General features: G+C 34.6%; 3 protein-coding genes across 4 annotated transcripts; all 3 read right to left on the bottom strand.

Moving 5' to 3' along the window:
* Window positions 1–247: 247 nt before the first annotated feature.
* Window positions 248–17,488, bottom strand: LOC119835453 (F-box/WD repeat-containing protein 7). 2 transcript variants are annotated; one of them, XM_038360277.1, is made up of 13 exons: window positions 17,315–17,488; window positions 15,980–16,069; window positions 15,653–15,695; window positions 14,861–15,583; window positions 14,074–14,157; window positions 13,838–13,882; window positions 13,191–13,363; window positions 10,847–11,062; window positions 8,630–8,918; window positions 8,354–8,535; window positions 5,667–5,892; window positions 4,811–5,021; window positions 248–4,242 (listed from the first exon to the last, which is right to left on the bottom strand). In XM_038360277.1, the coding sequence occupies exons 4-13, from the start codon at window positions 15,569–15,571 to the stop codon at window positions 3,956–3,958; spliced, it is 2,424 nt and encodes an 807-aa protein (XP_038216205.1). In that variant the 5' UTR covers window positions 15,572–15,583; window positions 15,653–15,695; window positions 15,980–16,069; window positions 17,315–17,488; the 3' UTR covers window positions 248–3,955. The 2 variants fall into 2 exon arrangements, with proteins under 2 accessions (XP_038216205.1, XP_038216204.1); XM_038360276.1 differs by lacking the exon at window positions 15,980–16,069 and having other exon boundaries at window positions 3,956–4,242.
* Window positions 17,489–20,599: 3,111 nt separating this feature from the next.
* LOC119835770 lies at window positions 20,600–21,617 on the bottom strand. Its single transcript, XM_038360756.1, has 3 exons — window positions 21,577–21,617; window positions 20,937–21,138; window positions 20,600–20,854 (listed from the first exon to the last, which is right to left on the bottom strand). The coding sequence occupies exons 1-3, from the start codon at window positions 21,615–21,617 to the stop codon at window positions 20,600–20,602; spliced, it is 498 nt and encodes a 165-aa protein (XP_038216684.1).
* A 1,533-nt stretch (window positions 21,618–23,150) lies between these two features.
* On the bottom strand, window positions 23,151–25,853 carry LOC119835769. The gene is made up of 6 exons (XM_038360755.1): window positions 25,846–25,853; window positions 25,570–25,580; window positions 25,118–25,352; window positions 24,225–24,360; window positions 23,964–24,091; window positions 23,151–23,316 (listed from the first exon to the last, which is right to left on the bottom strand). Exons 1-6 carry the CDS (start codon window positions 25,851–25,853, stop codon window positions 23,181–23,183), a joined length of 654 nt encoding a protein of 217 aa, XP_038216683.1. The 3' UTR covers window positions 23,151–23,180.
* Between the last annotated feature and the right edge of the window lie 338 nt (window positions 25,854–26,191).

Raw genomic sequence — 26,191 nt, 5'->3', positions numbered from 1 at the left:
AACATTTGCAGAGGTAGGGTCCTCTGCAAATGCGTTGCCCGCTTTAAGGGAGTGAAGGATAGGGAAAGGAATGAGAAGGGCGAGGAAAAAGCATACGGGCCTTGTATGTTATGTTATCATTGCTTATACAAAGAATAATAACTTTGAAAACATACAACTAATTATTAGTTTCAATTACAAAAAAAAATCTATTCAAACGGTATCGTAAATGAACCTAGGAGATGTGGGTGTAATGAAAGAAGTCAAGCTGAAAAACAACTGATTTTTATTCAAAGGTAATTATTACATAAAAAGCGCAAAGGAAATACAGTTTAGGAAAAGTGTCAACAGGAAGTATCGCCGCGCGTCTATATTTACATAATCATCCAAACATAAAATAAACACCGTGACGAATAAAATTAAACGAATTACATAATGTTACTTCAGATTACATTTTGCGTAATCACATCCATCTTGGATGCTCGCCGTTCTGTATAACTAATGAACACGATTATACCGCCTCAATATCGATTATACACAAACCAATTACGCGACCGGAATCCCAGCAATGGGCCATAGTCTTACCATCTAAACATTACTTACAACGTAACTTAATAACGACAATCAAATCAAATCAAATCAAAATACTTTGTTGTGCACCAAGTCATACAGAAAAAAACTATAAACTCTATAGAAGCACAACAGGCGGTCTTATCGCTAAAGTAGCGATCTCTTCCCGACAACCTGTTGGACAAGGAAACGCTAAACATATTTAGTAAAAAACGGGGCAACAGGTGCTATAAAAAATAAATGTAATAATATAGTAATAGAAATGTAATGAAAACCATGAAAATACATAAATATATATTAATATATACATAGTTACACACATACATAAAAACATATGTAATAATATAAATACGTATACATAAATCACACCGATGCAGCTAACTCTAAATGTAGGTTCAAATAAATAGATAAAGAACAAATATATTAAATACCAACTAAGTGGATAGATGAAATTGCTTCAGTAGGTTTTTGAATGTGGGTAGAGATAGAGCTTCTCTTATCTCTAGGGGTAAGTCATTCCAAAGTCTAATAGCACGGACAGTAAAGGAACAGTTGTATACATGATTTACATGTGTTGGAATAAATAGACGGTGTTTATTGGATGAACGTGTCGGGTGAGTATTTCGGCGAAGACGAATGGGAAGCCATTTGACTTAGTGCATATGGGACGATAATCGGTAAGTGTAGAAGGATTAGAATGCATTGGTAGAAGGGTAATGAATGCATTTTTCCAAGCACACGGAACTACAATCGCGATGCAAATCATTTGAAAGTCAAGAAAGAAATCGTTACAATTAAACAAAGACAGGAGTGATGGTGGGTAGCGTGGAGTGATCGAGGCCGACTGTTACAACGTGTCGATCGCCAAAAATACTCGTTGGATACATTTTAACAGCCGACATTACTAAATACTATAATTATTACACTATACCTATACCTCAGTCTTCGTTTAAAATATTCAGCCATAGAAATGAGTAACGCTATCGGCCGCGCCGCTTGACTTGCAGCCAAAACATCATAACAAATGACGCGCCCCGGCTCACATCACTTCACTGAATCCCTAAGTTAATGTTATCGTATTGTTATATACATAGTAATTAGAAATTATCCGCTATATTGCTATGTGCACGTCTCGATATATAGCCACTTACACTACAGTTATTCGTTACATTCGGTTTACGCTAAACACCAAATACATTAAATTTAATTCGGTATTATTCATATTAAAAGTCTGAAATATTTATAACATATTGATTAGGCATTAATGAAATCTTACACTACATGAATATTATAGATAACTTGCTGGCCTTTGAACAATATTCATTACTACACATAATGGGACATCACAATGGGTGTTTATAATAAATTAATTACACATTCATTCGTATTAATATTGATTCAAATTATAATGTAAAAACATAATGTCGAAAAACAAAATTATACGCAATAAAACTACAATAAATATATAATAAAACTACAATAATAATATTTAGCAATTGGAGAGATCTCAAAGAATAAAAATAAACTGAATGAAACATCGGTTGTGAATGATTAAAATATTAATGTGCCAAATATCTATAGTATAACTGCAATTCAATTATTATGCGGTTTCGTAACTATGATTATTGGTGATTTAAGTATTAGCACATAGGAATCACTAAACTAATGAGACTAAATATTAATGTGTCAAATAAGACTCGATGAAGATGGGCATTTACGGTCAATCTATAGCATCAAATAGGGCGGGCCACGCCCACAATTTAATACAGAATATGAATTCCCGATAGACTGCCATAATATTAATTAATAGTATTTCCACTCATATCAATATCGCCTCAATCAATTTTCGTCGTACCAATTGCATTGACCGTAAATGCCCACCTTTGTATTGCAATTGAATTATTATGCGGCTTCGTTACTATGTTTATTATTGCTCAATTAATTAATTGCACGCAAACATAACGTCAAAAACAACAATACACAATGGAAACACTAAACTAATGAGACTAAATCATTAAATGTTAAAAAATTCGAATAAACTAATACATTAACCTAAACTTTATCCACATGGCCAGTGAGACAATATTATATTAACTTGCTAGGGCATGAATAAACATTTGACTCGCTAATGTTATTCACTGGTATAACGGTTGCATATTTCTTAAAAAAGCTAATTGACATGTCCAGGTGAATTATAATGCACAAAAAAAGACACCAATATATATAACGAATCATAGAAAAATTTAAAATAACTGAATTTGAAAATAAATGACAACAATGTTATTCCCTGGAAAAATTTCCGGCTGTACAATAATTAAGCCAAAATAAAACTATCAAAATTCAGAAATTAAAATAACACCTTAAATTAATGTACACAATCATGGATTTCAAAATATCCGTATCTCCGATCGTATAATCTTCACATGATATGAACAATGCTATAGTATATGGAATGAAAAACAAATGTAAGTAAAAAATTTCGATCAGCAACACTGACCAGTGTGCACACCATTAGTCTAAACTAAAGCTAAAATCCGATATCCTCGTACTCTTTGGAACAATGAAGCATACCACTCAGAACCTAAATTTGGTAATGCATGATGGCAGCCATCATTTTAAACCAACTGAAATTGAATTCTTAGGACTAAGTATAATATGTAATGGTATCATATTGGTATTGAATGTATGCAGGTAATCAGATAATGTGAATTATCGTGCAGAGCACGTTGAACCCCGGTGGGCGCTAACCGTGGAAGGAAGACCTAACTGTATGGCCAAGGAGGCACTTTCACCAACTATATCTAGCTTTGATATGGACCTTGTGATTACTTAGAACAATATATCAAAAGTCATATGTAAAATGAGATACATACAATGATTAAAAATTACAAAAATAAATTAGTTGAGTGGTCAGATTGATTATACATCACTATATTAGAACTTTACATTACGTCATTTTATTTATGGATATTTTCATATAGTGGCCTAATTAATCACTTAATCGATGTATTTTAATCAATAAGCGCAGTTTTGTTCAGTACGTTTCTTATAATGGAAGACGGGAGTGGAGATATCTACTAAACTATGGGCATTACTTACAATACAAAAACAGAATTGAGTATTCTTGGTATTCTGACTAACCAATAAATACCTCAACGTCGGTATTCTATAAAGCTAAGCGCCACGTCATTAAAATAAAACCGTATGAACCATAAAACGACACAATGCACACCCAAATTACAATCGGGTGAGTTAAGAACTAAATCCAGAATCCACTCCCGTACAAAAAAAAAATCATACACACAACAAAATCACGTTTATCGCGTTCCGAATACAGTAATTATTAGCAGTGCCACGGCGCATACAGGTTGGCGTATCGACGCATGAGGCGCCGGTTAAGTCTATGCTATTCATCGCACTTCCTGCAAGCCCCCGGCACGTCGAAGTCGAGTACCAGGAGCTTGGTCTCCTCGGTGCCGTTGCGGGAGCCGACCGCGCAGATCAACTTGGTCGCGGAGGCGCGGATCCGCCACACGACGCCGCCGGACCCGCCCGAACTGAGCTCCACCAGGTTCCGGATGAATTCACCCGTGCGCACGTCCCACAGCTTCACGGTGCCGTCGTCGGAGGACGTGATCACGAACCGGTTGCTCGACTGCAGGCACGTCACCGCCGATTGGTGCTTGTTCGGACCTGTAGACAATTTCAAATACATAACATCGCACTTGACCAACATGGTGAATGTGTGTGAATGAATGAGGTGCACTTGACAAACTTGACACTTGACATGGCCTGGACTCTCATAGTAGACCTGTCCCAGCAGTGGGAACATATATATATATATATATATGTAGGATTATGATGATGAACATTTTTTTAACAAAATGAACAACCAAGTCCTGTCTTTTGTTTAAAAAAATGGGTTTTCTAGAAAGTTTTCGAGCAGTTCTGAACATGGGTGATTATATAGATTCTGATGTGCTCTTTTCGAATTTGCAATTCGCTTCACATTGGATAAATGGTGTCGTAGAAGTCTATTTCATGACGATATCCTTTTTCAGAATTATTTTACAAGGAAAATATCTGTGGACAAAATAAACTACTAACAACATTGAGGATGAATCGATGTAAACTAACTAATTTAGGGCATCAAAACGCAATATATCACTTTTTTCAAATCGTCTATTTGACCAGATTACTACGCATATTTTATAATAATATCTGTAGTCTGATAAATTTACTACACCCATGTTCTCCTCACCTGACAGCGTATGCAGGCAGTGGCCCGTGGTGATGTCCCAGACCTTCACGGTGGAGTCAGCGTTACCGGAGACCAGTATGTTGGAGTGCAGCTCCATGCCGGACGTCAGCGACTGGTGGCCGGTGAGCGTGTGCTTCAGCTGCCCGGACTCCACGTCCCACACGCGTATCGACGTGTCCAGAGAACCGCTCACCACGTGCACGCCGTCGAACTGCAATTGTTGTACAACATTCATGAATTGACTAGCTGCGCCCCGCGGTTTCACCCGCGTAAGTCCGTATCCCATAGGAATATCGGGATAGAAAGTTGCCTATTTGTTATTTCAGTTATCCAGCTATCTACGTACCAAATTTCATTGCAATCGGTTCAGTAGTTTTTGTGTGAAAGAGCAACAAACACACACACATCCTTGCAAACTTTCGCATTTATAATATTAGTAGGATAATCAATGAAAAATACTTTATTGTACACTAACAACAATTTAATAATGTACAGAGGGTTTTATCTCAAAAGAATGGATAAAACTTAGGTAGCGTTTCCGTTTCGTTACATAAAATTTTATTTAAATCTAAAATTTTATTGTTTCTTCTAAATTGAATAATATAGGAATGAAGGTTTTTGTTTGTTGGTTGAACGCATTTACTGTTGCAGTGTTACATTACCTTCTGCTGTGATGACAATAAACGTAAAGACGATGAAATTGAATAAATTACAATTTGAGGACAACCCTTGAATTATCTCGTCTTTGTTCTTATTCAGACTCAATTTCCTTAAACATTTAAAAAGCATCTCATAAAACAGGCGTTCAGAACAAAACCCAGTTTAGTTCATTCACAAGAAATGTCCGAAATCTCACCTGCAAGCTGTACACCCTATTAGTATGTCCGGCTAGGGTGTGCAAACACTCGCCGGTCTCAGGATTCCACACTTTCACGAAGTAATCATAGGCGCCGGAGACCACGACCTTGCCGTCGTACTGCACGCACCGTACCGCCGCCAAGTGACCGACGAGCACGCGCAGGCATCGCCCGTCGGGAATGGACCACACGCGGAGTGTCGCGTCCCGGGACCCGGATACCACCCTGGTGACAAATGTATCATTATGTAGGCAACATTACCGAATTTTCAATTTTCATTTTTTCGTCGTGGCATGACGTCAAACTAGTCTATCTATTGGTTACAATATCGCAACTGAATTAAAATACATACATATATCAATTAAGTACATGTGACATGGCCTATAGGAAATGAGAAAACTCAGAAAACAAAGTCGCGAGCGAAATTCTTCTTAACGAATATACACATGATCGCCATTGATGATTATTGTATTTCTGTATTGATTTAATTAGAGAAGTGCTCTGAAGCGAGTTCATTCAAGTAACCAGGTTTTAAAGGTCGACTAGTATTTCCCGATATAATTTTTACTACTATATAAATAAATAACGGTAGATACTTTCTGTACACATATCGAATAAAATAGTGTTGAATGTTTATTTATCTATTTTAGTGTTTTTATTGGTTGTACAAATATTTTTACTAAGACGAATATGAACTTAAAATTGTATGTATTGGTTGTCATTTTGCGAAGCCAATATGAACTAACTATACGATATATAGATGAGAGACAAGTTAACAATTATAAATGTTGCAAAACCACTGCATTTGTATTTCAATGCAAACAAGTTTGATCTCCTTAATCCTTTCCGATCCGGTTTTCGTCCCCTACGGTTGCTGTTCTTGTTAAAGTTACTGATGAAATTCGCTTACACATGGATCAAAAACAACTTAAGCTACTAACATCTCTAGAATGTAGTACATAATACTTCGTAACAAAAATAGACTTTGCTACTTTGCCTAGCGCCTTCAGAACTTCTTCATAAGATTTGTGTTTGGCTTGTGCAAATACGATCATGTCTCTGAGATTCGCACTAAGCTCAAATGGCTTCCCATTCGTCTTCGCCGAAATACGCATATATCCTTCACCTTCTGTACTGTGTTTTGTTTGTTGCGAGAACTCCTCGATATTTGAAAGAGAGATTTGAGTTCCTTGTGTCGAACGTATACCCCAAACTTTCATCCAATAAACACCGTTTATTTTTTCCAACACATGTCAATCATATATACAACTGTTCCTTTACTGTCCGTGCTATTAGACTTTGGAATGACTTACCCCTAGAGATAAGAGAAGCTCTATCTCTACCCACATTCAAAAACCTACTGAAGCAATTTCATCTATCCACTTAGTTGGTATTTAATATATTTGTTCTTTATCTATTTATTTGAACCTACATTTAGAGTTAGCTGCATCGGTGTGATTTATGTATGCGTATTTATATTATTATATATGGTTTTATGTATGTGTATGTATATATGTATTTTTATCTTGTATATATGTTACTATGTAAATAAATATTCATGTTTTTTATGGTTTCCTATACATTTCTATTACTATAGTATTACATTTAACTAAATATGAATAGCGTCTCCTTGTCCACCAGGTTGTCTGGAAGAGATCGCTACTGTTGCGATAAGACCGCCTGTTTTGACCGCCAAATTATGTTTCAAATCAAATCAAGTTACACATTAACACTTCGAAAATTTATAATTTAAATTTGATCATGTTGGCGAGGTTAGTAGTTAGTTCTTATTAAAATTCATAAATGGTAATGTGCATATTCTTCATAATAATTGTATCGTTTTGACAAATTCAAGAGCAGATTTGAGAAAAAAACGTGATGTTAAGTATTACACACAGATAAACATACATCGACTTCAAACACTCTTTTGCGTCAAGGGTAAAACAACTTCCCATCTGTGAGCATATGTGCCTATAGTTGGGTATCCGACCAATTTTCCCTAGCACGATATAAAGTAAAATAATTGTAAACATATTTTAAAAAATCGACCAATACATAAAAAATTCAATACAATGACTTCAGAACTAAAGTACCTTGATAAGTCTCAATTATGTGATTTATTATCAAGTTGTTTGGTTCATAGAAAAGGTTATCATGTAGCATGATATTTCATCAGCAGAAAATCCGCTGATATTGCTTCTTATTAAATAATAATAGTACAAATCAAAAGAGTGTGGAATTACATGGAAGCTTATAAACTGTATCATTTATCATATTATGAAATCTGAAAACAGCAGAGCAATAAATATAAATTCGCATAATGCATAAAACATCGCACAGCAGTTTTATGAAATATATATATTCTAGGATCAGAGAACTATTATCTAAATTATAAAATTAATATTTTCCAGCTCATTCGCCATTATGCATTCAATTGCAAAATTTTCAGGAGCTCAAAATGAAAAACGCAACGCAAACGCAATGTTAGCAACCTCATACATAAAATCCACCGATCAGTGTGAAATAACTCCTCTTATCGAAATGTTACTTTCTGGAAAGTCCATTAAAATATCAACTAAAAGTTTCCCTAAATTATGGAAATATCATAGTATCAACAAACAAAAATCTTCACTGGAATCTCCCCTACATCAAGCAAACACTGTCAATTCTGGAAACCCCTTATTACCTATTCTGGTGCAAGTGCATACACCGCACCGTGGACGTGTGTCCGGCGAGCACCTTCAGGCAGTGACCAGTCTTCGCGTTCCACACGCGCAGAGTGCGATCCGTCGACCCGCTGATTACTAGGTCACCGACCATTTGCGACGACCACACGCCACCCGAGTGACCCACCAGCGTGCGGAGACACTGAAATGCGAAAAAATATATAAAATTGAGGTGCATATCGTACATGTAACAAAGAAATACTTCAGTAGTATTACCAAGAACCACTAATACTAACCTTCCCCGTAATAGCCGACCACACCTTCAGCGTAGTATCGTCGCTGCCGCTCAATATGCGATTGCCGTAGAACTGCAAGCAGGTGATCACGTGGTCGTCATGCCCTCTCATAACTATGGGATTGTTTACGGGTTTGTGGAGCCAATTGTCCTGTATCAGTGACTGTCGCATATACGCCGCCTTCCATGGACTGGCGCATCGGGGAAGAGATCGCGGCATTTTCTTCAGGGTAGTAAGACCTATGCGCCGACACTGCTCCTTCCATAGTAGGTTGTCGTCAGCGAGAAATCTGCAATTTTAATAGTTTATTTTTAATTAGTAGATACAATGTTACAATAATATTGAATTGTAATTCTCTGAATAACATTCGAACTCCATATATATTGTAACTGCATTTGAAAATATAATAGAACTGTAAGCTGTGCTATGCATACAATTATTCAGTGTAAATGTAAATTTACCGATCATAGATTTGTGAAAGCAACATTACTTTTAATCTGTCCAGTACAAAGAAGAAAAACCCACACAAATACCACCTCATATCCCGAATACAGAATGTCAAATACTTCATCGAAAATCTACAAAAATGCATACAAAATAGAGAGACAGACTGTATGGATATCCAAACATACTACAACAGCCTGGATATAGACAGAAATAATAAAACCAAATATATGAAAATTGAACTTAGCAGAATATATGAAGAATCTAATAGGTCAATTCGTAAATATTTTAACGATAGGTAATAAGACTGAATACGTCAGTGAATACATCTTCTCGCGGAAGCAAATCTCATTCAAAACACCACTTCGAAGAAATTATGGACACTAAAAGAAATCTTCAAACGGAAGTACAGATTGCACATGTAAAGGTGAATATATATGATACATGTCCATTACTTGCTTGTTGTATGGCTGCCAAACTTGGTAATACACAAATAAAAAAAGACAAAAATGCAATCAATCAGAAGGCAGCGTGAAGAGACGCATGCTAAAAATTAGAAGAATATATAAAATTAGAAATGAAAACATTCGTCAAAAAATCATTACCGATGCTCTAAGGCACGCACTCTCACTTAAGTGGAGATGGTTTTGATATATCTCACATCTCACAATATAAAGACAAGAGGTGGACCATTGAAGCTACACATAGGAGGAACCAAAGGGGAAAAGGGTCGACAATTTGAACGGTAGCCCACCGTCTGTGTCGTCTGTGCCGTACAATGTGTCGTCTTACATAACACCCATAGCAGGAAATGACATGAAAAAGATGGAGGAGGCCTCTACCCAAATAAGGGGTCGAAATCTCATAACTTCTACTAATAATAATTGTAATTGTAAAGAGCCTTTGTTAAATTTAAGCATCTTTATACTTACAACGCTGTATTCTACATCACAAGTGAGATGATGTTTGGTGGTTAATGGATGGTGATGGCTTGAATATAAATATGATACTCAATTTTCCTTGTAATTTCACATAAACAGTGCAAATTTCGTTAAAAGAAATTCCATACAATTGTGGAAAGCACAATTGGTATAAATTTTAAAGTCACGCATTGTTTCTCGTGATGTTTACTTTGACTTATTAAATAAGTCAAAGTAAATAAAATAATTGAACACGCTTATGGAAACCGACAACAAACTGCTAAAATAGCGTAACACCTTATCAGCTCATTATATTCATGAAAACAAAAGCAGATATTTCACTAATATCCACTAATATCCATATTTTCTTTAATGGAATCTTGTTTGATAATGATTCTGGGTATTACATTTTTATTTTGTATACATGAATCACACCTTTCTAATGTTAAGAATGGGTAAGTATGCTTAAGTAAGAAAGTATGTTAGTTTGTTTTTCCTTCGTTCACACCACAGCTGAGGGATTTTATGGTATGAACTATGTACTTCGAGATAGTTGAAGTGAAAAGTGACGTGGGCTACCAAATGTTATATATTCTGGCAGGACAGCTTAATACGAATAAAAAATATCTAATGCAGATTTGATAATGTTCTGTTTAGCTAATCTGTCAGCTAAAATAACAAATGTCAGTGAAAAGGTAACACCATAAATGAGCTTGGTCCTTGATATAGAGATTATAACTGAGCAGAATAGAAGAACCTAGCTAACTAGTGGAAGTAGTTTCTAGTTCATTCTAGAACCTAACGGCTTTTCTACACACACGACCGTCTCAACCCATGGGAGTTCGGTACTTACCTCCAATACCGACACGTCTGCGCGGCCCGGAGCAAATCCTTCGGCGACAGGTACCCGAGCACCGTCAGAGCTAGTTCCTTGGGCAGGAGCGATATGAAGTCCCGCTGGAACAGTGGCTCGATCGCCTTCATCATGTGACGCACGTGGCCGGCAGCGCAGCGGCTTATCAACGCGTCTATCGCTTGGATCTTTTCGCTGTTCGACCATGACTGGAATCTACATGGAAATGAATGTTAGTATGAAAAAAAAAAGCAATATTAGACTATTCTAAATGCAAAAGAGAAAATAGATGTAATAAAAAATCAAAACTTAATTAAACTAACTTTTGAGGAATATGCAAGCTATATTGGCAGATTATTTTTTCGGTCTGGGTCCAATTATTGTCTATTCTCTACTTTACGATGTTTTAGCAAGATAAGATACTGCGCATCATTCTCACGGTTTGTATTTTTAATGGAAGCTATCATGTTAGCAGAATTGTAACGTGAGATTACAAGATTACTGCGCATAACATACCAAAGACATTCAGTTGTGGGCAGTAATAGAATCTTAGTGACTAAAGGTTTATTATTAATTGCAGAATTAAATATCGTATACGTGTCAAAGTATACAACAAATTGAGTAATCAACAATAAATTTCTACCTCGTCGGTTGCTATGCGTACGTTATGGGATGATAGTCGATCCATATTGAATAACTATCTCTATTTTACCCTGTCTACGCGTAGTCCCACAGATAAAAAGCTGCATATAACGTCTCTTTATAAAAACAATTGTCATTAAAGTTGTGGTAAATCCCATTCGCGGACATAATCCAATAATAATAATGTAAGGAACAGACAGACAGAATTAGTGTCGTATTTAATTTAAGGACATAATAACCACACGATAACCATGAGTCGGTATAAAAAAAAATAATTATGTTTTTATATCACATCAAAGAAGGTCATATTATATAAGATGATTGCATAGAAAAATACTGAGCACAAATAACGAGTTTCATATAAAATGAAGAATTTATTTCACATTAATAACGGTTAAATACATGAAATCGTATAGTTTAAAGCAATACACATAAAAATAAAAATCGCGGCCGTAAAACCATTACTTAAACCGAAATTCCTTTCTATAGTCGAAATGTGGAAAACGGTCCTCTTTTATGTATAGTACAAAGAGATCCAAGCCATTGTGCCAGCACATTTAACTGCTGAACGTTCAAGATTTTGAATGGAGGCGCAATAAATTATACAATTATATACGTCCAAAGGTGGCTGGATAGAATAGAACTGCAAGAAACACAATGTCTCGAGTAAATTGAAAATAATAAATACGTTATTCAGTCTTTTACAATATAATGTTTATAATATGTATAGAGATAGTTGTGAGATATTGATACGTCCAGATACCAGAAAAAATATTTACAATTCATTTGTGACGAGTCATATCTTTGCGCCGGGCATCAAATGTATTCGAATACCAAATGTGAAATATAAACAGCTCGTTTTAAATAACAAATATTTCTGGCCAGTTTGCATTCCATTTTAATTTATAATAAACATATCGTAACAGGGATTTACCACATAAATTACCATCTTTACATCCCGAGCATTATACAAAAGGAAACCAATTTTTATGTGACAAGATACCTAAACTATTAGTATACAAAACACAGATGTTAAGTGCAATGATTATTATCATTACATTTGAAAAAACAAATTATACGCCTCCATATTAATGTAGGCGTATCATTCGCTGTAATAAGAGTAAGTATATTTATCTAGTTTAGCGATATAATAATTAAAGAGATTAATTAGTATCACACTACAAGTTTGCACAAGTAGGTTTTAAAGAAAAATAAACAAATCACCGGGGCGTCGTTATGCGATCTTAAATATGCAAACATTTAACAATTTGTACACCTGACATTTACGTTGTGCAACTGACGTGCGACCCCCCACGACTGTCTCCGTCATTGAAAACTATTTGTGGAATTCCAACAATTCATATAACGAAGCGAGAAATTTGCAAGGAGCGTATAAAGTTCGACTATTTCCGACATTATTTTGTCCTGCCCCCGGTGATGTATTGAAATTAACTCCGACGCTTCAAGTAAAATATACCGAAAATGAAAAGAAAATTTGGTAAATTGAACGAACCACTACGAGTGATACCGGTGCCGGCAACTAGTGTAATTTAGCGTAAATAAAACAAACGAGTAATCTACTTTCGGATATTATGACGGGAAAACAGCCTACGCTTATCACTATGCATATATTTCAACAGAAAACATTTACATACGTGCTGAAAATAATAATTAACCTCGGTACAACAAAAGTGCCTCTTACCGATTGAGCCACTGTTTTATTTCTGGTGGTCCTTGAAGCATATTGTTCTGGTTCATGCCTTGCAGGCCAGTGCTCCCGTGAACGTTCCACTCTCCCGAACATGGCATCATACTGCCGTCAGGACAGAACTTCTTAGCTGATTGCGGCGGTGGCGGCTCGAAACGTCGTTTCCTCTGCACAAACAAATACAATTATCGTACTCCATTGGTACACTAAATCGAATGCCATGGCGATTTCAATAAGAACACACACGCTAGTTGTAGCTAATAGACATTGAATCTGGTTTCAACCCGACCTGTCGGCGCAATATCGTGAGTAGGAAGCGAAATATTATCAATTCTATTAAGGCAATATTTCAATACAAATCTTTACATTTACTATCAGTACTGAACTCGATGAATATTATTTACAATCGTTTTATTACATTGCACTCGGTACAGTGTGGAAAACAATTGAGTGGAGCTAAAACAGCCTTGCTGAATCTGCTAAAGAATAATTATAAACATACCAAAGCCCACTGTGGTACTTGAATATAATTCCAAACAACTTAGTCATAAGATCACTAATACAATACATATTTGGTCTACATATAGAACATAATATAGAAAGCATGATGTGAAATGCAATTTTTTTTATGGTTCACTTACCCATAATCTATCATCAGGCTCTGGTTCTTCATCATCCTCATCATCCTAAAAAGAATCCACATTAGAACAATCACAAAAGAGAAACAAAGACGAGTAAATGATAAGCCAAGTTATATTAAAGGAAAAAATTATGATACACAAAAATTGCAAATAAAACATGTGGGAAGTATATTTTTTATACAGAAAGGTTACACAGTAACAATGATTCTGTTGAAGGTAGTTAAAAAGGCGGTTACCTCATGGGAGCTAAGGCAAGTGCACCACGACTCCTCATTGATTTCATCATCGGAATCGTCATCTTGATCGCAGTACTGATAGCTCTAAAAATAACATAGTAAAATAGTATTTGTCCCATACATAAAAAGCAATTCTTTCTTGACCTTGCATTAGACATATAGAAATTACATATACCATTTCATGAAAATGAAACATATACAAGTACATTTTATCTTGAAACATTAACCTATGAAGGCAATATACGATCATCAATCATATCAATTCAATGTTTTATTAGCTCATCATTATTGAAGCAATTGAAGCACATCACAACAATATCATACCATTCTGCAGTGTTAATAGGAAAAACAGTTGCATAAATTAATCTCAGTATATGAATGATAAACAATTGACAATACACATGATTACATAAATAAAATAATAACACTGTTATCTTCAGCACAAGTTCAGCAAATGATAGTTATATGAATTGCATACGTAAAATATTTAATTAATTTATAGTCCTTCACAATACAATTAATCAGATAATTTAAACAATTAAAATATAACTAGATAAAATCTTGGTTAATTAAGAATATACTAACCATAGAATAATAGATAATATATATGCAAAATATGATATTTAACCTTATATAGCAAAAACATTTATATCATAAATATTTCTCAGTGTTTATCTATTTACTATGTGTAAGTTGTCAATGTGAACAAAAATTATGAATAAACCTGAATTAAAACTCACAGTACAGTGATTTTTAAAATTATTATCTTTATTATTCTAGAACTTACCGAAGATTGAGTACTCCGTTCCCCATTTTTACTACTATCATCCAGTCCCAATAGTTTCTCAGCATTTGACGTAGAAGGCACTGTAAACTCTTTACTGTCAGGGCTAGTACTTGCAATACTTGAGGCATTCGAATTAGTTCTTCCGGAAGGACCACTTATGGCATCAATTTCCATTGTAGTCTCAGTACTATTTCCTTCTAAATCACCCTTATATAGTTTCCCTTTTGGGAATTCTTTCTTTTCTTGGGTTCCACTATTCAATAACTTTTGCATAAAGTCTTCTTTTTGAGTTTCTTTTGTTGCAGTGTATAATGTTGTCCTAGAATGAATCATGTTTTTTATTGTTGCATTACTACCCTCGCAATCATCTTTACTACACCCAGGTAAGCTGAAGTCATTAGCCATAAGATTAGATAGTGTTGAAATTGTTTCAGAACTAGATGCAAGACTTGAGTTTGCACTAGACAGGGTTCCAGAATAATGAGCAGTGGCTGCCATTTCTTCATCCACTATCATACTGGAACAGTGCTTTAATAGTCTATTTTCTTCTTCAAAATCTTCTCTCTCTATGTCATCTATTTGTTGTCTTTCATTACAGTTATTTGACTTGTCTACAACACTGGCATCATTATCAGTCTTATTCTCTACATTATTTTCAAAAGAACTTTTCTCATAGATGTCACATTTAGATTGTGAACATGATGGTTCCATTCTAAAGGTTTTCTGTAAAGGAATTATTTATCAGTACCCAAACGTTAGGTAAACAATTTAAAGATATTTTAATATACTTACATTTGCTGCTTCTGCAATTAACCCTGCATGTATAAGATGACACCTTAAAACAATCAAACATGTATATTGCATGAGGCATAAAGAATTAAGACAAGTCGCACAAAGTATTTTACAATTTGAATTACGGGTCGTTATAGACAAGACCCTAGGTTAGTATTTAAGTTTAATCGGATAAAAATTTAATATTAAATTGTTTAAAATTAGATTGTGGAAAACAAAATGACAGATGAAAAAAAAACAATTACACACAAAATGACAGATACATAAAAATATTAACTTATATTAAGTAGGAAATAAATTTAATAACGATTAAAAAAATAGTGTTACCTATAAAGTACAAATTGGTCCAACTTTTACAAAATTTGAGACTAAATTAACTTCTGAATCATGTGAGCGTTGTTAAATTATTATATCCACCTATTCAAACAAAAGAAAAATAACAGTATAGTGTTGATTAATAAATCATTAGAATTGTGAAACTTCATTGATCATCAATACTTCATATTTTACTGCTAACTTAGTCAAAATGAAGGCGGCAGCATGCTTTATATTCAAATTAGTGACGACCAAGTGCAATACTTTAATTATTGATCACATTATTAATATAAAGTTTATTGCTATTTAATATTTAAATATTACGTAATGCATAATAAATATTATTATACACAATTTAAAAGTTATTTAACTTTCCCATTTTTAATAGAAGGTATGCCAATTAACCCCTGATTAATATATCATGTTAAGGTACAGTTTCTATGATATGAGTAACACCCTAAGTATATTGAAAATGTTATACACATAACAGGGTATATGGAATATAAGGCGATGAACAAAAAGCATGAAAGTCAAGTAGTAGAACCAATAACAAAATGTACTACTCCTTTTTAATCACTTTCATTCAGACAAACAAACGAAATGATATATGTAAGCAAAATATACTGTATGCTCATGCTATGAATGAGTATATATAGGAAATAATACAATAAATTAACTTGTATTTCAATTTGTGTAAATAACCTACAAAATAAAGGCAAAAGGCAAATGATTATTAGCTAGGTGCAAATGGGTACCACTATAAACAACAAATCATCACGACGACGTAATTACTTCGCAATCAGAGTCCCACAAGGCCACTATTCAATGCATAGTCTACCACTGTCACAATCAAGGCCAATTTAATCATATGTTCACAAAACCTGCCCAGTTTATAACAAACTTATTTTATAATAAAGCACTTGCTTCTAAAACAATACAGTAACAGCTTCATTCCATTATAGAAATTCTTAAAAGCGTATTTTGCCCATCGCCAATACAGGAAGTCTAACCATGTGTCCTTATTTCAGAAAAAAAAGAGTGCGAGATAAAGGACTCCGACCGTGAGAATATTTTTTTAACTGAACACAAAATTCACATGCACCCGAGCTAGCAAAAAAAAACGTATGGTCGTATAGACTAACAGTCCGTGGCAAAATGTTTCAAGATATGCCTTTATGCACAGCCATTCGAATGCGCTTCAATAATCTAGAGTTTGCTGCATGCGCAGAAAAGCATTTTCGCCCTAAAAGCTCATAATGAGAATATCGAAGTATATATTGTGAAAACATAAAAAGTGTAATGAGAAACTAACACCACGTCCGCTACAAATACTTCCTTATCACTCACCTGTTCTCAAATTACACCAAAGTTTACTTCATTTGGACGATACCGTGTTTGTTATTGCAACATTTTTCTTGTTACTTAAAACCTACAAAATATGTGCAGTGTGCAGCATTATAGGTAATATACCTATCATCTACCTACTTCACGACAAACACCCGTGGTCGGCCATCAGCCATAATAAATAGAACCATGTGAATTTATTGCCATAACCTAAAATTATCTTTTCAGTTGCGTATTGTCTATGATTTTCCGTGGGGGCAATATTTTATATAAGTAGTAGTAGTAGTACAGTAACATCAATTTGTTCATATATTCTTAATTATCTTTAAAATAATGTTTTCGTCAATATTATATTTCCAGTCAAAACCACAAAACTACTCTTGAAAAATTAGGAAGGAGGTACGGAGGTAACAGTTAACGAGAACTATCTCTGTATGGTGAGCCAACTTAAAATAATGACCAGTTTTTTGCAGTATATATTATATTATAGCCCGTACCTAGCACTCAAAAAACAATGTTGTCACGAAAGAAGCCCACGGTGAACGTATGAACCACAGATAACATAATATTATACTAGTGTATGAACTAAAGCCCAGTGAAAACAATTTCGTATGTAAAATTGTAGCGTAAAAATACGTGAAATATATTTGAAAACATTGAACGTTTGTCTCTGAGGTGCTTTGCCAAAGAATATTTACTTTTATAAAAAAGGTTGTTGAATAGTTTGACAATCTAAGGATAATGTTTATGTCACTTGGGAGTGCTAGATGCAGCTTTAGGGCATTTTCCAATTAAAACAGAAATAAACTATGTAGGTTTAAAGGACTTGATACACAAATATCATTTTCCATGTTATTTGTGTATCGTTATGTTTCAGCCAAATTATTTGATAATTACCTAATTTTGTTTACTGATAAAAATTGTTATTTTTAATTGAAAAGTAATTTTGATCAATTCTTTAAACCACTTTGACGACACAACTTCAGATAAAAGTGGTTTTACCCGGTTATGACTTTACATAAACAAAAATAATACATAGAAAATATCATATGATGAGAAAAACTTGACTCTAAATTGTGTGAGTTGTATATTTCAAATTTTTCTAAAATGTACATGCACTCGCAAACATTGGGAGAGTTAGGCAGGTGATAAGGTGAACACAGCAATTCTCTGGTGGAAAAGCATGCATATAATAGGTAAGCTGTGTAACTATGTGACCGTTTCCATGGATACTCAGCAACGTAGTTCCGCCGCGTAAAAATTCATCTTCCTCCAGGAGTTCTTTGCACATTGCGAGATATAAAATAACTTTTTGCTTCCACGATGGCATGTCTACTTTCAACGACAATTGTACATACTCTACGTCTACAGGACGCATACTTTCATATAAAATACATAATATATTAGATGAATCCACTTCCACAAGTGTTAAGGTCTGAATCTTATATATAAAATTCTCGTGTCACAATGTTAGTCTCTGTACTCCTCCGAAACGACTTGACCGATTCCTCTGAAATTTGGTAAGCATATTGGGTAGGTCTGAGAATCGGCTAACATCTATTTTTCACACCCCTAAATGATAAGAGTAAGGCAGAACAGCGTTTGCCGGGTGCAGCTAGTAAATATATAATAAGTATGATTGGTGGATACCTACTAAACGCATCCACAGCGATCCGGTGGAAAAGCACCATAATAAATATTCTTATGTAATATTAATTGGTCTAGAAACACTTATACAGACATACAGACAGAAATAAAATGTGAAAAAGTAATATATCGGTTGGGCTTTTAATCTATAGATATTTGTACACCGAGTCTCCCCCATTTATATTGTTGTTTTCATTAATTTCTTGCAAAAAAACTACTTAATTGATGACAAATAGGCAATGTGTGTGAAAAAAACAGTATGTGAAGATTTTGCGTCATACGTGCTTTTTCGGCTGAGGCAGTGCGGCCAACTTGGGGGTTTTCCCCCTAAATTTGGGGGCAAGTTAGATGAAATGGGGTATTTTTAAGGGGCCTTATCTTTATTTTTTAGGAATTACGTTTTTTTTCTAGCGGTTTTTATTACGTTAATTCTCATCTAGCGGATTTTGTTACGTAAAGTCTTATAAACATCAGCAGAAAAATGTTCTCTGTAAGTTAAGGTGAAAATTTAAAAAATAATAGCGAATATTGAGTATTCGCTATTATTTATTATTTAATTAGCAGGCAGGCATAATGACACTGTACTACTTTCCTTTCTCTTTCAAATTTCTTGCGATAGTGTTAGGGGGGAAAGAGGGGGATTTGGAGATGACGCTAGGGAGGACGCTTAGTTGGTTGGCAACACTGCCTCAGCCGCTGAGGCAAGTCTACACAGCACGCTCTGTGTAGATCCGCCTAATGAAGAGCATGAACAATGTTACGACTTTATTAAAAAATAGTGTTCGGTAGAATAAACGCATTGTGCACTGTAGACGTAGCCTTCATTCGTCGCTGACTTTTCTTGTGGGGTTAAAGTCGCAGGTCTTTAGAAAATCCACAATCGATTGATGCTCGAAAGGTATATAATCAATGTGTAAAAGACATTTGAAATTGGACTACTTGGAGTCGTGCCATAGTGAGATAACGCAGCGAGTCTATGTACGAAATCAAATTTCACACTAAACGACAAACATCGTATTGTATAAGTAAAAAAAAAGCCCAGTAAGTTAACATCATGTTTATGTATCTACATGGGCCCTTCAAAAATCAAAACAAATTTGTCAATATCTCACACACAGCTTGTAGTATTCCATTTCTACGTCTACCCGTTCTTATTGAAAAAACCTATATTACTTTTGCGCATTATATTAACGCATTGTTTTATATGTATATTTATCTGGTAGACATCGCTATTATGCAGCAATAAAGTTATGCTGAATCTTGACCATGAAGCCTCATAGACATATTTTATTACTTTAAGTACATGTTTGTCATATTTCCATCACTGATTAGTGCATAAGTAATCTGAGTTTTGTTCGAGACTTCAGGATAAATATCTTGAAAGTATATTCCGATTAGATAAATACTTATAAAATCATAAGTTGCTTGAAGATAAGTCAAAGTGAATGAAATGTAGTAAGTTTTTTACTATCTTTATGTGGAACTTCGTCATTACTAATGAAACCAATTTTAAATATTTTAACGCTTCCACAACACTTTTTTTATTACTCATCAACATCACTTTATTTTTGATACAATTGTTATTTTTGACAAATTTTATTTGATACAATCACGAGGTTTCGAAATGCACACTTTTGTATATTACCATTGAGAAAGTAAATCGAAGTCTGTTAATCGTTGTAAAACAAATCCTCGTTTTTTAGTTTTTTTCTTATCCTTATCCTTTTCGGATTCTTTCGCAGATTGTTGAACTTTTTCTTTCTTTGTTGGTTTCGTATCACTCTCCGCTTCTTTCATTTTTTTTATCTCACAGTCCAAGTCAAATGGACATTCATCTGCGGAATATATGGGCATCATAATTACCGGTACATAATTGGATTTACCACCCGAATCTGTCTGTAATAACGAACAATCATTACTGTCATTATCTTGTTAAAGTACATAATAATTTAGTATGAAGGATATGGTGTAATTTTACTTGGTTTTCTGTGGCACATTGGCAGCAGTAGCTTTGTGCTGCGGAAATTGCTTTGGATTTTACTAAATGTTGCACAATACTTTTGAGCCGCTCTTCATCCAGATCCCCTGGCTTACAATTTTCCCATTTCCCATTTGGATTCATCTGCACTAGCACTGGTGCAGAAACATCTAATGCGTCAAAGCCTGGTTGCTTTAGAGGTCTGAGAAATTACATATGCATATGAAGGAAGAACAAGAAAGAATAAATTACATATGTAGGTGAATACAAAGTTTAGTATAGATTTTTAAGACATTAACAGCTAGAGGTCCGCGCCGGCTTCCCCCGTGGTACGTTTTTTATGCCTTGCGCCTTAGCAAAAATGTTAAATAAAATTTTGCCATATTGTCGAACCGATCGTAATACGCTTTGCAACACATTTGGCGATTTATTTTTATTTATATAGAGAAATAGACTAGCTGACATGGAAAACTTCGCAACGACATAGGAAGTTTTTTGACATATTTTCCTCATTTTTAGACTAGGCCTGGATTTTATGAATGCTTCAAAACCAAACTTATCAAAATTGGTCCTCGAGATTCAACGGGACTAAAGAATAGCAATTTTTTTATTTTTATACATAGATAATTATCATACTTACATATTAGCAACTTTCGACAAAATATTTTTTTCATTACCCATTATTTCAAGTTTTTATGGGCTTTTGTAGGAAATTATAGTTATTACTTAAAATTTTGTACAAATTTATTAGATGTCGTATTGACAGTAACTTTTTTAAATTTTCTCACATGCCAATATTAATTATCACAATTGAGGTACATATCTAATGGTGCGTCGTCTAATAGGTAGGTATTCCTCTTTTCCCGTAATATCCCACTAACATCTCGATCGACATAATCGTTACCACAGAATACAGATAACATAATATAAGGTCGTTACTAAATTCAACCGATTATGATTATCGATTACAAAACTCCTAATTTATAAATTATCGTTCCTTAGTATCCGTTACTGTATAGCAAGGAGGAGTATTCCTAGTTGAGGCGTATTCCTCAAATACGGTTTGATCTATTTTTATGACTATATATTCGGTTGGTCTGAAAACATACCGTTAAAATCTTTATTCATGTCCATATAATGATGTCCTGGTAGAAAAACGTTTGCTAAGTCAGCAAGTTATAAATAAATATCGTTTGCGGCTTTACTCATTGTGGGAGTCGAGCACGCTTCGGCACGAATTGGGCCAGCTCGCACCGGGGAAGTACCACACCCCCACAGAAAACCGGCGTGAAATAATAGCTTGCTATTGTGTTTCGTACGGTGAGTGGGGGAGCCGGAGGCCCATATCCTTTTCCTCGCCCTTCCCAGTCCTTTCCTTTATTCCTCTCATCAATCCTTTCCTAATCCCTTACCAATTAAAGTCGGCAATCCATTTGTAGAGGCGAAAGGTCTGCAATTGACCTTACGCCTCTCCAAATGTTCATGGGCGGTGGTAGCGCTTACCATCAGGCGACCCACCAGCTCCATTGCCGACTATGACATAAAAAAAAAAAAAAAAAAAAAAAAAAAAAATACTCTCCGAACCTTAAGTGTTTATTGCTATTTTCATAATGAATCTATTTTAAATGTGATGTCGTATCCGTAACCAATGTAAATAAATTCACACAAAAATTCATATGTTTTTATCGTTCAATTATACCTACCTTCCTGGAAAATGTATGAGCAAAAATTACCTGTAAAACAGCAGCGTTGCCATCAGGTAAATTGATTCAACTTTGTTGCTAAACCAATGTTAACCTGAAGTGCAGATATAATAACTGTACTAGGTATACCTAGTACTGATGACTTCTCTACACGAAACTGTTGGTAAGAGTTACAACCACCCATAAACATTTGGAGAGACGTAAGTTCATTTGCTATACAAATGGATTGCCGACTTAAAATCGAAAGGGATAGGATAGAATTTATGAGAGGAATAAGAAAGGACTCGGAGGGGTCAGGAAAAGAATACGGGCCTCTGGCTCCCCCATTTCCCCCCCAATTATAGAATGCTAAACTGTAAATGTATCTGTAAATTACGGGAATGTTATCACATATTTTTAAAACTTAAAAGCTTTATGTGATAACAATAATCTCATTTGAATGAAACATAATTATCTTCGATCAACACATTTATTACATCTTTCCATTCACTTAAAGGTTGTTAACATGCGTATGCCACGTAAAATTTGATTTTCATGAAATTTACCATTGAGATAAAAGATCGAAGTCAGTATGTCTACTCAGAAGCCACGGCTTAGGTTTATTGAGTGGTCCGCCTCCCCGTTTTAGTTCTGCTGATTTTCCTTTTGGTGTCTTCTTACACGAATGCCAAATAAACCTGGAAAAGAACGTTACGTTGCGTTTAGCATTTTTAGTTTTATTACATTTTAGTTTTTGTTTGTTTTATGATAATTAATTATTTTATTATTGGTTAAATACAGCGCCATCTGTAGTGCTGCATTGAAACTATGTTCGTTAAGTTCGATTGATAAAGTTTAGGGTAATTTATTACAGCGCCACCTAGTACATACATCTTATAACATTACAATGCAGTATTTATATATGAAATGAATTATTAGATGGCGCTCGTATTAAAAATTGCATTACGTTCAATATTCTTTTTCGAATGTTGTATAGATACATCTTTAAACAGCTAATTTTTTTACAGGCAGTTTTTTAATTTGTCACACAAATGACTACGGCATTATGATAAATGATTATTTATGAACAACACGGAAAATAGATTAATGCAATGGCTACTATTAAAACTTTAAATTTTGCACTACAAGGGAGCAGTTGATAATACAGTGAAATGTTATTGATTTCGATGGAAAGTATAAAAGTAATATCAATTGTGTTTCAGAAACCGTTGTCTCGGTTTTACGGAACTTTATTTCTAGCAATAATAAGTGTGATCTAGGTAGATTCTTACGACAACATATTAAAAATATTTATGTATTACGGAATAAAGTAAGAAAAAAATACCTAGGCGTCTTTATGGTCTGGTTATGGACTGGGCATTTGAATTCCCAATCCGGAAGTTGTAGTATGTAGATGATTTCCTCCTCTTCTTCAGAGTCTTTCTTCTTATCAGTTTCCGTTTTCGCATATGGCTGTGACACAAAATTCATTTTTATCGACACATTCAACTAAGCTTTTCAATTGTAATATATTAAACGCAGGACATCATCATCATCATCAACATACTCTATATTTTATCTATTTGATCACACTAATTAAACTTACAAAGACACTAGGCGCAGAAATAGCCTCGCTGGGATCCAGAAACCCATCAAGTATCTGCTGGTTGATTTTGTACTTTCTCGCCAAGTTGAAATGTTTGACGTCTTCTTGAGTCATAGGAAACGTAATTAAAGGCCGTCTGCGAAGCAATGACAAATTTCATACTAAATACCAAACCATTCATACCAAACCACTAATTTCCACTACAAAAAAAATCTGATATACGAATTGTCATCGTAAGTGATTTTTCTTGTAATCAATATATAAACAAACGTGACAATTTCTACAAATCCTTAATTATATTCTGAATTATTTGCTAATTTAACGTTTTTCGTTATGATATATATATTTTTTAATCTTCATAGAAATTAAATAAATGTTATAGATCTAAGTTAAATCTGGGTATATCATAACTTGAAAATGATCGAAAAAAGAGAAGAGTGCATAATTTGAACAGTTTTTAAAAAAATTGCATAAAAAAGCAGTTACACTACCATGTACAAGACACGCACACACATATAATTTAAATAGTATTTATATACGTAAGGCTATAACAAAATACAAATTTGAAAATAACAATCTTTCATGTGTGCTCATTTTAGAATCTAAAAAGTTGCAGTGTTTTATTTGTGTTTATTAAAAATAATTTTGTAGTAGCGATGCGATATTTTATGTAATAAACAATATGTTGATCCAAACTTGAACGTTTGTCCAAAGCTTGAATGAGCGACACTGTCCTAACGTGCTCCAGGGCCTCAATATCAAATATTTGTCATATTGACGACCACGTAAACGCTATTAATGTGGCAGTTATTTACTATTATAGTGATTTTATTAAATTATAATTGATATGATTCATTTATTTTCTTTACGTACTACTTGTGTGTTTCATTAACCTGAAGGGATCCAAGTATAATGCCCGTTGGGGCAGCTTGAAATGTTTTTTTATGTAGTCCTCATCGAGGAGTTGGAAGCCTGTGTCGGCCGCGGCGGCGGATGCTGGCCGGGGTCTCGTAGATGTCTCTGGGCGCGAGTCGTCGCGTGGCACCAAGCAGATCAGAGGCAGGCCGGACTTGGCTGCGCTGCCACCAGCTGCGCCAGTGCACGCGCAACAACTAGGGACATTAATTACTATGATGATAATTGGGAAGATATTCCGTCACTTCGGCATACGCAGCCAGTTATGAGAATAACGGCGCGGAGCGTGCACACTTATCTCACTCTCGATACCTTTGGATTTTTAGCTGGGTAGTTGACAGGAAGATTTTCCGTTTTGCAAGAAAAGCGGTGAACAATAATTGGGGGCAAGCATGATCCGGTTAGGGATCTTCTTTGAGGTGCACCACACCATATGTATGCCTGCATATGCCAAATATTGACTAATGAGGCCTTTTTCTGGAGATGAGGTATTTTTTAAGCAATAGAGAGGCGTTTTTTTACAGTGGGAAAAGTTTGCAAGGGAACATGGTAGCGCACGAAAACCTTCGTGCACGTCATTTTAGGGTTCCGTTAATACGGAACCCTCATAGTTTTTCTATAATATGCTTCTGTTTCTCTAAGGATTACTAATAATGAACTGCGTACAAAATTCACATTGTATGTTTTTAACATATACGGTTCTTACCTGGCCATTTTTGTAGTGTTTTTTTTTTTCTATGAAAAAAATTTAAGCACTCTAAAGTAATATCATTTTTTAATGTATTTTTAAAAATCTTTTGATCATATTTACATTTTTAATTTTTAACTGACGGACCGATAAAATTTTGGTAATGACATCATGCAAAATTTTTTATGTCAATATGTTTTAAATTTAGTTTAACATCAAAAAGGTTGCTCAGGCATCAATTTAATTTATTTTTAATAAAATCTTATTCTTTGACATTTGTATTGAGCATCTACTTATGAAATCGTTGGTTTTCAGTAGTGCCGTCTACTTATATTAATGAGATAGTCTTTTAGATCTCTACTTA

This window comes from Zerene cesonia, chromosome Z, assembly GCF_012273895.1.
Source record: "Zerene cesonia ecotype Mississippi chromosome Z, Zerene_cesonia_1.1, whole genome shotgun sequence".
Taxonomy (NCBI): Eukaryota; Metazoa; Arthropoda; class Insecta; order Lepidoptera; family Pieridae; genus Zerene; species Zerene cesonia.
This window is presented reverse-complemented; position numbering and strand designations above follow the sequence as displayed.

Bases quoted from the DNA above. Each gene is read 5' to 3' on its own strand.
- LOC119835453 (XM_038360277.1), bottom strand. From the start codon at position 15,571: ATGGAACCATCATGTTCACAATCTAAATGTGACATCTATGAGAAAAGT. The intron at 11,063-13,190 runs GTAAGAGGCACT...ATTTCCATGTAG, and splicing joins ATAAAACAGTGGCTCAATCG to ATTCCAGTCATGGTCGAACA. The intron at 5,893-8,353 runs GTAATAAGGGGT...ATTTGTCACCAG, and splicing joins ATGCACTTGCACCAGAATAG to GGTGGTATCCGGGTCCCGGG.
- LOC119835770 (XM_038360756.1), bottom strand. From the start codon at position 21,617: ATGGGTAATGAAAAAAATATTTTGTCGAAAGTTGCTAATAT. The intron at 21,139-21,576 runs GTAAGTATGATA...GTAATTTCTCAG, and splicing joins TTGTCGAAAGTTGCTAATAT to ACCTCTAAAGCAACCAGGCT. The intron at 20,855-20,936 runs GTAAAATTACAC...TCGTTATTACAG, and splicing joins AATGTGCCACAGAAAACCAA to ACAGATTCGGGTGGTAAATC.
- LOC119835769 (XM_038360755.1), bottom strand. The intron at 24,361-25,117 runs GTTAATGAAACA...ATTGCTTCGCAG, and splicing joins TTATACTTGGATCCCTTCAG to ACGGCCTTTAATTACGTTTC. The intron at 23,317-23,963 runs GTATTTTTTTCT...GTTCTTTTCCAG, and splicing joins CAGACCATAAAGACGCCTAG to GTTTATTTGGCATTCGTGTA.